The sequence below is a fragment of the Curcuma longa genome, chromosome 1 (assembly GCF_044706935.1).
Source record: "Curcuma longa cultivar G26 ecotype Majalengka, Jawa Barat chromosome 1, ITB_CL_G26_1.1, whole genome shotgun sequence".
In the NCBI taxonomy this organism is placed as follows: Eukaryota; Viridiplantae; Streptophyta; class Magnoliopsida; order Zingiberales; family Zingiberaceae; genus Curcuma; species Curcuma longa.
In genome coordinates this window covers 24,113,046-24,125,180 of record NC_133861.1, presented here as the reverse complement: position 1 = coordinate 24,125,180, position 12,135 = coordinate 24,113,046, and the positions used below count along the sequence as shown (strand labels likewise).

Here is a 12,135-nt window from a genome sequence, read left to right as displayed (position 1 = left end):
TCCATTTTCAAAAAAATTTTATTCTGCAAGAATTCACCGGAATGGGTTTTCCAAGTGTTTCCCATCAAGACTAGTTAGACCAAAATTTATCAATAAATTGGTTAAGCTCATGATTTCTTAAATTAGTTTTGTCTTAGAACGTGGTCGTTATTCTGATAACCAAGAAGGCCCCTGTGCCTCGCCACTATCTGGAAACTAATTTTTGAAATGTGAACTTAATCAATTAACGGTTAAACCCAAATTTAACTCAAGGTTAATCTAATATAGATGCCTCAAACAATACACTAAGATAAAATTGGTAAAATCATCTCACAAATACCCATAGGATCACTGATTGATCACTTAGACTGGGTAAGATGAGTTAGTAATAATTTTCTAAAAATAACCCAACAAACGAAATTAATTTTACCTAATTAATTAATTTAACATTTTAATTAAGAGTAGTTGGCTCAGGTAACATCGAATTAGATTCTAATTTTGTAATTAAGAAAGTACTACTAGTTGCAAAATTTGAGTTCAATCTACTTAGTATAAGTCAGTTGTGTGACTCAGGCTACACAGTTAGGTTTGTTAGGAATCGTGAATACGGCTAGAGGGGGGGTGAATAGCCCAAATCGATTTTCTCCTACAAAATGTTAGTACGCAGCGGAAACAGGAGAAAAACGACTAATAAACACAAACCCAATGGAAACGCAAGGATTTACGAGGTTCGGGGATAACTTGCCCCTACTCCTCGGCGTGTCCGTGAGGTGGACGATCCCTTGATCTTTGGTAGATCAAACCCCGGATGAATCCGGCTAAGTAATTTCTCCTTCTTGGTGGAGAGACCTCTCCACAACCAATCTCAAGGATAGAAGTTAAGTACAGAGATTATAGAAGGAACTAAAGATTGAGGCAAAACAATACAAGCTTACAGCATAGCCTCAAAGATGGATCACAAGCTCAAGCAAGGCTTCCCGAGAGCAAGACACCACTCCTTGCACCACCTCAGGAGAAAGCTTCAAGGAAGATCATAAGCAAGCAAGAGAGCTCAACCAACACAAGCACCCACACAACAACTAGGGTTTTTTTTCGAGAGCCCTTCTTCTCCTTCCTCTCTTCCTTTTTAACTTGCTTGTTCCAACGGACTCTGAGTTCACTGCACACTCAGCCAGAGCTACTCAATGATCGCTGATCGGCCCTGTGCAGCTCAGAGCTCCGCCGTCGTGTCTTCTACCTAAAAACCAAACCTCGACAATCTGCCATGAAGGAAAGCCAAGCCTTAACCATTCCTCTTTTCATTCAAATTCAAACCTTCCCTGCACACTTATCAGAGGATTAGCGAAGCACAATCAGAACAGTCAGAAATCAGAGAAGAAACCTGGACGCGATCAGAGATACCTTAATCGATTGAACGTCGTAATTCTCTCCTCTGTAAAGCGTGTAATCGATCAACCAGTCGATTACTCATGCCCTTAATCAATCACCTGATCGATTAAGGCATGGTAATCGATCAGGTGATCGATTACCAGACGCTAACTCAGTTTCTCATTAAAGCGGGTAATCGATCACCTGATCGATTACCGTTTACTCTGTGGGTTTTCCGAAATCTTACAGAATGCTCTGTAATCGATCATCAGATTGATTAACCCTAAACCCTGATTAATCGATTCATTCATCGATTAAACCAAAATGAGATCCTTGGTTAACTTGGGTCTCACCCAAACCAACCCATGATCCGGTACAGAGAATAAGCTACCGAGCCCTCTCCGACTTCGTCCGGTCCAGAGAACGAGCTACCGAGCCCTCTCTGACCTAGTCCGGAGAACGAGCTGCCGAGCCCTCTCCGACTTCGTCCGATCTAGAGAACGAGCTACCGAGCCCTCTCTGACCTAGTCCGGAGAACGAGCTACAGAGCCCTCTCTAACACTATAAAAAAATTAACAATCAGCCACGAATTTTGCCAAAAAATTAGTGGCAAATATTTTTGCCACGAATATAGCGACGAACATTTTTCGTAGCAATATGCTCGTCGCCAAAATGGCCGACGAAAAGTGAGAAATTCATTGCCAATTGGCGATGAATTTGGCCACGAAAAGACTATTCGTGGCCAATTGGCCACGAAATTGGCCACGAAAAACATTCGTGGCCAATTGGCCACGAAAATCAATTCGTGGCCAATTGGCCACGAATTCTTGTTCGTGGCCAATTGGCCACGAACATAAATTCGTGGCCAATTGGCCACGAATATCAATTCGTGGGCAATTGGCCACGAAAATAAATTCGTGGCCAATTGGCCACGAACTTGGCGTCGAAACCTCGGTTTTGTTGCACAATTTCGATGCACAGTATATTACGATACATTTGCGACGAATTTGGATTCATGGCAGATTTCGTCACAGATTGGCCACGAAAGCTAAATTCGTGGCAAATTTCGTGGCAAAATTTAATTTTTTTTCAATGTTTCATTTGTTTTAGGTTTATCCCGTAGATACAAAATAACCTGTAAATATATACATCCATACAATCATCCACAACCTGCCAACATCCATACAATCATCAATACAATCATCCATACAATTATCCACACATACCAACATCAATACAAATATCTACAACATCCATAACAATCCATAACATACAAAACATCCAACTTTATAATAAAATCCATAACAATCCATACAAATCCATAACCATCCATACAACATGATAAAATCCATCAAATCTCTAAGTCTAAGTCATAAACATATGGTACAATCCAAACAACATGCTAGAATTAAAATGAAAGAACGAGGAAAAGATAGAACATATACATCATCTTCGTTTTACTTCTCCGGAGACTCGACTACCTTCTCCGTCAGAATCTTTCCTTTTCCTGCATAAGAAAAACAGAAAAGGCGAAAGTATCAATGTTATAATTAAAACTAAAACCTATAAACGACTAAATATGTAATGGATTACCTCTTCTTCTCATTCTTCTGAATAAAACCTGTAAAAAAAATTTATAAGTATTACTAAAAATAATCGCCAATTTCATTTATATGTTTCATTGAAATACAACTAGATATAGTGGTAGTAGACTTTCTAGCTTAACACCAGACCCAAAAAAGCCTTCATGCTTGCCTGGGAATTAATTATAGATAATTATCCAAGAATTCAGGAAGATAAACAATAATGGAAGTTAGTTAATATTATATTACTATGACAAGTTCTTTTGCTTTTATTGTTAGAACTGTTCTAGAGATTGTTCTTTATGAATCTCTGTAAAAAAATATATACCTGGTAACAAACTACAAGAAATTGTCAATCACTTCCGAAATCCTCATAGCTGACTCCTTCGGAGATGGTGTCAAGTTTCCTCATGTCTTCTTCTGAATAATAAAATATAAAAAGTTGATGGCTCAAAAACATAACTCAAGGTGAAAATTTGCAGAAGGGTGAATGGAAAAAAAAAACAAAGAAAATAACCTTTTAATTCCCTTCCTGGGGAGTGTGAGAAGTTATTTGAATCATGGGGAAGATAAGGAGATCTATCATAATTCTCCAAAATATCTGTTAAAAAAATAGTATGTTACAAAATAGAACAGAAAATGGAAATAAAACAATCCATTTGAAATAAAATGATAGGAAGCCACCAGCACAGTGAGTGAAATCATCTGTTAAATCTGAAAAACTGAAATTTCGGGGAATATGACTAAATCCAAGTGTAGACGTATCAATGTCCAAGAGAGTATCATTTAATGGCTGCCCTGTCAATTCTGAGCTACTGAACGATCCAACTGAAGCATCTCCAATGGATTGGTGTGTTTCCAAGATGCTGTTGTCATTACTGAATGGGAACTCAGAATTGTTCAAATAGTTAGGTTCTGACTTAATTATTGTCCTGTTCATTCCTGGAACCCTTGACATATTGGAGTCATGTGCAGATAACATACTCGTTGAGGGATTCATGCTCGCACCAAGAATAGAGGAATCATTGCCAAGATAGTTTCCTTCTTGTGCTGATGATCTTCCATTCATAATGACATTTGAAAAACCTCCATTGCAAATCATGCCATCAAGCTTAGCAGGTGAAGATGTGTGTTGAGGTATATAGCACAAGGGAGATTGATGCACTGAAAAAAATAATGATATGCCATTTTGTCTTTTACTCAACTTTTTAATTTCTAGGAATTTGGATTGTGATTTTTATCCATCTTTTCTTTTTAATATTTTCTTTTAAAATATTTGTAAAGTGTAAATCTCATGTTATTAACTACGACTTGGCTGTCTTAACTTCCATACTTGGATGTTGCTATATTCAAAGAACGGACATGTCACAGATCTGTTAGAAAATTGTTGTTTTACTTTTAAGTGGCACGGCCTACATTTGATGGGAGAAAGAATACTGGACTAATTTCTTCAAAACAGTCAGAGAAAAAGTAATATGTGTTTTCTCACTTTCTATGAGGGAAAATGCTTCAATTTATTCAGTTTTTGAGTAATGTCGTTTGGAGAACATTGGCTAAAGAATTCATGGCATCTAATGTCAGAGATGTGACTACAGAATTTATACAAGTGTGAATATTGTGTGAACTCTTTCTTTCCTTGATTTGTATTGCATTGTCCTTATGTCATTAAAAACTGCATCAGTTTGATCCCGTTTACATTATTAAAAAAAATTAAAATCCGTAGCTATCGTGGATAACTTAATTAGAAATGGTATTTTAATGTTATTAACTGAAAGATACTAGGTGTAAATTGATGATTGTTAAGTGGAAACCTTGGACCAAAATCTTTAGATGTTCACTTTCAACTATTATGAGTTTTAGCTCTTTTTATTGATAATTAAGTTCTAACATATCAAGATTATCTAAATACACATAGGATGGTGATGGATGATGTGGAATAGAAAGAGAAAAGAAAACATATACTGATTGCTGTTGTGATTTGATAATGTAAAAGAAATAAAACAGATGTATGTCTAAATGATTTGGTCATTTACTGATTGCTGCTATGCTAAGGAAAATGCAATTCGCAGTCAACATCTATTAAACTTGAGCAATAAGTTATTACAAGTTCTTTTCAGTCAACGTACAATAGGTCGTATTCTCAGGTTTGGTGAAATATCTATAACTGTGAATTTGTTCCTTTGCTTAACAAATAATTGGCTAAGGACTAAATGCATTCAATATATATAGTAATAGAAGGATGTAAGGATTAACTTCAGTTCACTGTGAAGATTGAAGACCTTAGTAGTGAACTTGCTTTATGTGCAGAACAAAAGCTTGGACTACCATGGTGAGATTTTATCAAAATTAATTTACTTAAATCTTTTGACTCTTTATTGATTAATGATTATTACTGTGGATGAATTAAAAACAACTTGTTTGGAAAATTATTGATATCATTATTTTTTTCAGTGCATCAATCTCCCTTGTGCTATATACCTCAACACACATCTTCACTTGCTAAGCTTGATGGCATCAATCGCCGGTCACAGCCCAGCGCGGCCGCCGCACACAAGCCACAGGCGCGCGATCTTCAGCCACAGGGGAGCCACAGGCGAGCGCCGTGGCCACCGGCCGCAGGCCAGCTGCCACCGGCCACCGCCCACAGGCCAGCGGCCGGCGGCCAGCGCCCACAGCCCACCGGTTTGCCCGGTGCGGCATCCACCGGCGTGGAAACGATTTCAAATAAAGGATTAAGATGGGAAGAAGCATACCAAGCAAATTTGCCGAAGAAAGCGGAGTTCTTTGGAGAGATCCGGCGAGATCGGCGACGGTGGCGGACGCGGCGGAGCTCGGGAAGAAGAAGAAGTCGCGAGAAGTGAGCAAAAGCGTCGGGTTTCATTCTAGATCTAGGATTTTTTTGCCACAAACGCATGTTCGTGGCAAAATTCGTGGCCAAATCAGGCATTTGGCCACGAATAATAAGTGTCGACACCAATTTAGCGACGAATTTTGCCACGAACATGGGTTCGTGGCAAAAAACCCTAATATTTTAAAATATTTTCAACATTTGGCCACGAATCGAGTGGTTCGTGGCCAATTTGGCGACGAACCACTCCGTTCGTGGCCAATTTGGCGACGAACGACTCGGTTCGTGGCCAAATTGGCCATGAACAATCGGTTCGTGGCCAAATTGGCCACGAAAAATCGGTTCGTGGGAAATTTTGCCATGATTCTTTATTTGACGCAATTTTGCGACGAATTTAGCAACGAAAATTTTTTTTTCGACGAATTTGGCGACAATTTAATTTTGTTGCTAATATTGCAACAGATTTTTTTTTGTGGCAAATTTTGTGGGAAATTTGCCACGAAAATGAGTTTCGTGGCAAAATTTGTTGCAGAATTTGCCACGAATTTACTTAGTGGCAAAAATTCGTGGCAAATTGATGATTTTTTTGTAGTGCGACTTCGTCCGGTCTAGAGAACGAGCTACCGAGCCCTCTCTAACCTAGTCCAGAGAATGAGCTGTCGAGCCCTCTCCGACTTCGTTCGATCCAGAGAACGAGGTACCGAGCCCTCTCTGACCTAGTCCGGAGAACGAGCTACCGAGCCCTCTCCGACTTTGTCCGGTCCAGAGAACGAGCTACCGAGCCCTCTCTGACCTAGTCCGGAGAACGAGCTACCGAGCCCTCTCCGACTACATCAGGTCCACCATGAATATTCAGTCAACATAGACTTATTCGACTTCTAATCAACATATTGATCAAACATCAAAATCCAACTCGAGTCAACTCGAGTTTGACCAATCTGGTCAACATTGACTTGAGGTTGATTGCACCAACAATCTCCCCCTTTTTGATGTTTGAAGCGAGCGGTCTACACGCGAGGATCAAGGATATCCTTAACGGATTACACGCGATCGGAGAACGAGTCGACACAACGGGAACTTAAGTTAATAAGCATAATTATGCCTGGTGGAGGACCAGTCATTTAGATTGTTCAATAGTGGAGATGACAAAGACAGGATGCCACTTTCATCACCATGAGGTAGTCAGAGTTGTACTGGGTGGTTTGCGTGGTAAAGAAGACCTATTTGTATGAAAAAATTTAACTAAGGGAAGGAGTTATTAAGTTTGGTGAAACAATATGATGTTGAGTAAAAAGGAAACAAGGAAAAAACTTCGGCAAGGATGGATATTAATGGAGAAGGGCAAAGCTTATCACATCTCTTTCTCTTAATAACAACAATATCACTTGCTACTCACCCTCTCGATTTTAATAACTACACATGTAATCAGTTATTATTGCAAGATAAAAAGAGAAAATATCAGACCTCACATTAGGAAGTGAAAATGATGTCTACTATGCAGTCTACTAAGAATTATAGCTTACCAAAATTAGTTAGTTCCTTGTCCTTCCTTGACTGATTCGGCCCTTAAACCTCCAATTATCTGATCATCTTCCCCTAAATTTCCGAATCTTTGATGTAAAAACTACAGAAACTCTTTGAAAACATTTCGAAAAATATCAGGTTTCTTATTTTTAAACATTTAATTCTCAATTATGGTCAGAATATAATAAACCTTTACAGAAAGATTCCTAGCATCAGAGGTAGATATATCAAAATTTATGTGAAGGCAATTCCTCCTTTCATATGAAATCGTGTTTTATTCCTAGCATCAAATTCATTGTTGCATCGTGTAATCCTTTGGTCATCTGCAAGTTGTAGAACCTCTGCTTTATGGCACATGAGAATTTAACCTTTTTTCCAGTTAGAGCTTGTACAGTGAGCTAGGGTTTTTACACTATATTCCTAATTTACAACTTCACTTGTTAATCCTCACCTTATGGACAAGAGAGAACGTTGAGAATGCAAGGTAGGTATACTGCAAATAGATAAGTTGCAAAGGAGCAATTGCATCCTACACTATTAAATAGAGCCATATGTCAATGAAAAGAATCATCACTATAAGAAGAACCAAAGTAAAAGCATCCCTATCAAAATGCTAGTGGAGAAGATAATTTCAAATAAAATTAAAAGTAGATTATGTGTTGGGTTTGCTAAAAATGCTTAATTATTTAATTCACAGTTTCATCCTATCCTGGAAGATCTGAATTAATCACTTTGAGTTTGATTCTTGCATCCATATCCCTCTATACGACAAGGAGTAAAGATTTTCATGATGGGATGAAATGGACATCCACCAACATCAGTAGCTTGGCTAGTCAGTCATGTTGTGTGGTGTAAGGCACTTCAATGTGGTGGATTAGCATGATATATCCCAAGAGTGAGATAGATGGAATCCCAATCCCCTCCATATTTGCAATCACAAAGTGTTACTTCATTCTAAAATTATGTTGTGTTTAGCCTAATGAAATTGAGTGGAAAAGAAAGATAAACATGATTTACAGAAATTGAGTGGAAAAGAAAGATAAACATGATTTACAATGCACTTCATTTACGACACTAAAATTTTCTAAGGAAATCATCTCAATTTCTTGGATCCAAATTGGAGCCAAATATCTCTTCTTTCCTATGTTGAATAAGATGCGACAAACAACAAGGGAATGATTTTTTTTTTTCTTTTCTCTTAATTTCTTTTCTTAAAGGGGAGCCTTGGTGCAATGGTAACATTGTTACCGTGTGATCTAGAGGTCATGGGTTCGAGTATCGGAAATACCTTCCAAGGTAAGGTTGAGTGCAACAGATCCTTCCCCAAGACTCTGTATTGGCAGGAGTTTCATGTGCCAGGCTGCCCTTTTTTTTCTTTTAATTTCCTTTCTTCTAAGAGTGAGTAAACACGACATTAATGTTAGAACATAAGCTTCCAATCCTACCATTTCTACCCATTCCAAGTATTGTTTGGTACTCCCTACAGGGCATGTTTCCGTACACCAAAAAATAGTAAGGGTGGGCATGATTTGCTTTATCAATTTAGCACGGAGAACTGAAACCAAATTGAAATGGAACTTAAACTACAATGGTTCAATTTGGAATGAAACCGAATTTTTTGAATTGGTTTGATTTGAAATTGTTATTTCAAGGTATATATATAAATTAATCAACAACCAATTAAAAATTGGTTTTCAAACAATAATTTTATCAAGACTAATAACAAAACTTATTAGAGTTGATTAATAGACATAAAAAGTCAATAACAATAAGAAATAATACGTAACATAATAATTTATCTATATATACATACATACCATCCTTACTGGTTAGGTTTGATTTAATAGTTTGTACAAAGTTCAAACCCAAACCAAACGGAACCTAACAATTTCATCTAATATCCAAACCAAAACCAAGCTGATAAACTAAAATTTTCAGCTTGGACTGGTTTGGCTCAGATTGGTTTATTTATTTGGGTTATAAATGCTCATCCCTATCAAACAGTGCCATCATTGTCCCTTACCGCTTTGAAAGTATCCATTCTGTACTTTCTGGTATAACAATTATAAGTAAATAAGAACAAGGCTGACTAACAGCTACAGAGTTATAATTTTTCTAATATTTATTTAACTTGAATCATATCCATATGTTGGAGTAATCAAAATGGTGGAGTCCCAATGATGGTCCCAATGTTCAGGGTACCACAGATCTAAAGAACGAGAAGTTCCTCTATTTAGGCCAAGTATTTGTCATCTTGCTCTTATGTTGTGTCACTTGCCAGTGTGACTAATGTGATAGAGCGATTATCCATATTAAATGTGTGTGAATGTGTTTTTCTTTTTTTTTCATTATTGAGACACAAGAACTATTATGACAATAGACTTGGCTAATACAATGGTAGATAGATTCTCAAGGCATTGTTGGAAAAATAAGATTCATGCCAAATTCTCATTTCCTATATTATGCTTCATATATTTAAATAGATTATTCTAATTTCAGTTATTGTAATTGTTAAAATGCTGTCAAATTCAAATTGTCATTTGAGAATTTAGTTCATGTATCTAGATTGTTCCCTTAGCATATCGTATACATACTGCTAGAGGATTATATATCAAAGATCATGCTGTATTAAGGAGAAAAAAAAGTGCTTCAAATTGTAGAAAAGATTATTCATAGTTCATGACAATCATCTTCTCTCTTTTTTTAGTTTATTCAAAGTTCATGACAATCATCTTCTCTCTCTTTTAGTTTCATTTAGTTTATTTTCTAGATGTGAATGCTGCTAAAGCTTCAAGAGTCATAATCCTTACAGTTCTCTCATATCAGTTTACTAATGTCTCATTCTCATTCTTGTCCAACTCAGTCCAACTCGCCGGGTCACAACTCGGTTTTGATTTTCCAATCAGATCGGTTGGTTGGGTTGAGTCTTTAAAAGAATGATCTAAGGAGGGCAAGAAGTGGCTTAGAATAAAACAAACATTCAACAAGAAGAGCACAAGATATTTGCAACTGAGCCAACAGGCTACTTCAGAAAAACAAGTGTGTTCCAATGAAGAAGTATGCTACTGCTACTTCTAGATGAGAATCTAGAGAGAAAGGAAGCAAAGTGTAATCAAAGAGGAGAAGGAAGATTTCTTACCTGAGCGCTCTGCAGTGGATATTTCTGGAACTTTCTATAGTCCAATTTGAATGAACAACTTCGGGGCGATCACGGGCGTCGCCGGCGGCCACTTCGGCAGCGGCGCCGGAGAGAGGCGCTACCAGGTCCGTGGCAACCCGTCGCCACCCACCGCTCTTAAATGCCCGCGCTGCAACTCCGCCAACACCAAGTTCTGCTACTACAACAACTACAATCTTGCCCAGCCCCGCTACTTCTGCAAGGCTTGCCGCCGCTACTGGACCAAAGGCGGCGTCCTCCGTAACATCCCAGTCGGTGGCGGTTGCCGAAGGTCCAAGCGCTCCTCCGTCTCATCGTCAAAGTGCTCCGCAGGGCTCCCCTCCGAAAAGGATCTGCTTCCCTCAGGCCGCCCCTCCGCCGACGGCCCCAATTCAGTAGCCTTGGTCTCTAATCCTGACTCTATACCTAGCCCCGAACCAGACTTCAACCAGGCAACGGCCACGGAGACTCCGTCCCTGCTGATCCACGAAGCGGAGATCTTCGCCGAAACAATAGCCTCGTCCGTGTCGGCTCCAGCGACGCTCGATTTCAGCAGCTTCTCTGCTCCGCCGCCGATTTCATTCCGGTCTCGGCCGATGGCGATTGGGAACGAGGAGATCCTAGCGCCGACGATGTTGATGCACCAGGCAGCGATGCCGATCCCTCTGCATCATCTACTGACGGAAGCACCACTGGAGTTCATGGATCAGGCACGATTGCTGCCTCCGCCACCGACTCCCATCCAATTTCCGCAGACAACGGTGGATGACGTTGCGACGCCGCCGGGTGGTTTCTTGGATCCGGCGCTCCTCGCCGGGATGCGATGGTCCGGTGCGTCGGTGGATCCAACGCCCTACGGTCAGCCCGTGGCGGAGGACCCGACGGCCGCAGCGGCGTGCTGGAGCCAAGGCGACTGGGACGTCGCCGATCCCGCACTCGATTTCGCTTGATTCCGATGCACCACCATCCTCGATCAGACACAATAATCTCAGATTGCATGCTTTGATCGCTCGCATTTCGATTTCAATATCATGAATTTGTGCTACAACATTTTCAGTTTTCAACTTCATCGATTTGAGGGAAACAGGGACGAATAGATAGTTCACCAAAATTTTCAACTGAAACCAAAAATTAAAACTTGCAATTAAAAAGTTGAATGCGATTGCAACAATAGAATTAAACTGAATTTAATTGAAAGGATAAATCTAAATTTAATTGCATTGAAAATTAAAATTTATTTATTTATTTTTATAATTCAGATGTTTGATTAATTAATTTTGAAGATAGAAGATTTTTTCAGAATACAAATTTATATATTCAGAAGATTTGCTTATTATTCTTTTAAATATTTATTATTATCCAAAATTTAATTGAAATAATAAAAAATAAGTAAAGGCCATGAGAAAAATTAAGACAAATGAAGTAATTATTCTAAAGTTTCAAAAATGTCATCGAGACATAATTCAATTGAATACTACGGAATAAATTTATTGAAGTGAATAAGGATCGAATCTTGGTAAAATTGAGGTAATATTCTTCCTTGTAGTGATCAATTGCAACATCTTTTCGATTTACCTCCTCAACTGCAACAATTTTTTGATTTACCTCCTCAAAAAAAATTTTGAACGATATTTTTTTTAAACTTAAAACTAAGTCATTATGAATTACATCCAATA

The 12,135-nt window shown here is 38.6% G+C and overlaps 1 protein-coding gene across 1 annotated transcript; it reads right to left on the bottom strand.

The window, feature by feature from the left end:
• Nucleotides 1–3,282: 3,282 nt before the first annotated feature.
• Nucleotides 3,283–5,630, bottom strand: LOC141826634 (uncharacterized). The gene is made up of 4 exons (XM_074713901.1): nt 5,483–5,630; nt 3,615–4,094; nt 3,448–3,531; nt 3,283–3,350 (listed from the first exon to the last, which is right to left on the bottom strand). Exons 1-4 carry the CDS (start codon nt 5,628–5,630, stop codon nt 3,283–3,285), a joined length of 780 nt encoding a protein of 259 aa, XP_074570002.1.
• Nucleotides 5,631–12,135: the final 6,505 nt, after the last annotated feature.

What these genes read in the sequence shown, in the direction of transcription:
- LOC141826634 (XM_074713901.1), bottom strand. Translation starts at nt 5,630, where the DNA reads ATGCCGCACCGGGCAAACCGGTGGGCTGTGGGCGCTGGCCGCCGGCCG. An exon ending in AGATCGCGCGCCTGTGGCTT is followed by an intron (nt 4,095 to 5,482) that starts GTGTGCGGCGGC and finishes TATTTTTTTCAG; the next exon opens with TGCATCAATCTCCCTTGTGC. An exon ending in TGATTTCACTCACTGTGCTG is followed by an intron (nt 3,532 to 3,614) that starts GTGGCTTCCTAT and finishes TTTTTTTAACAG; the next exon opens with ATATTTTGGAGAATTATGAT.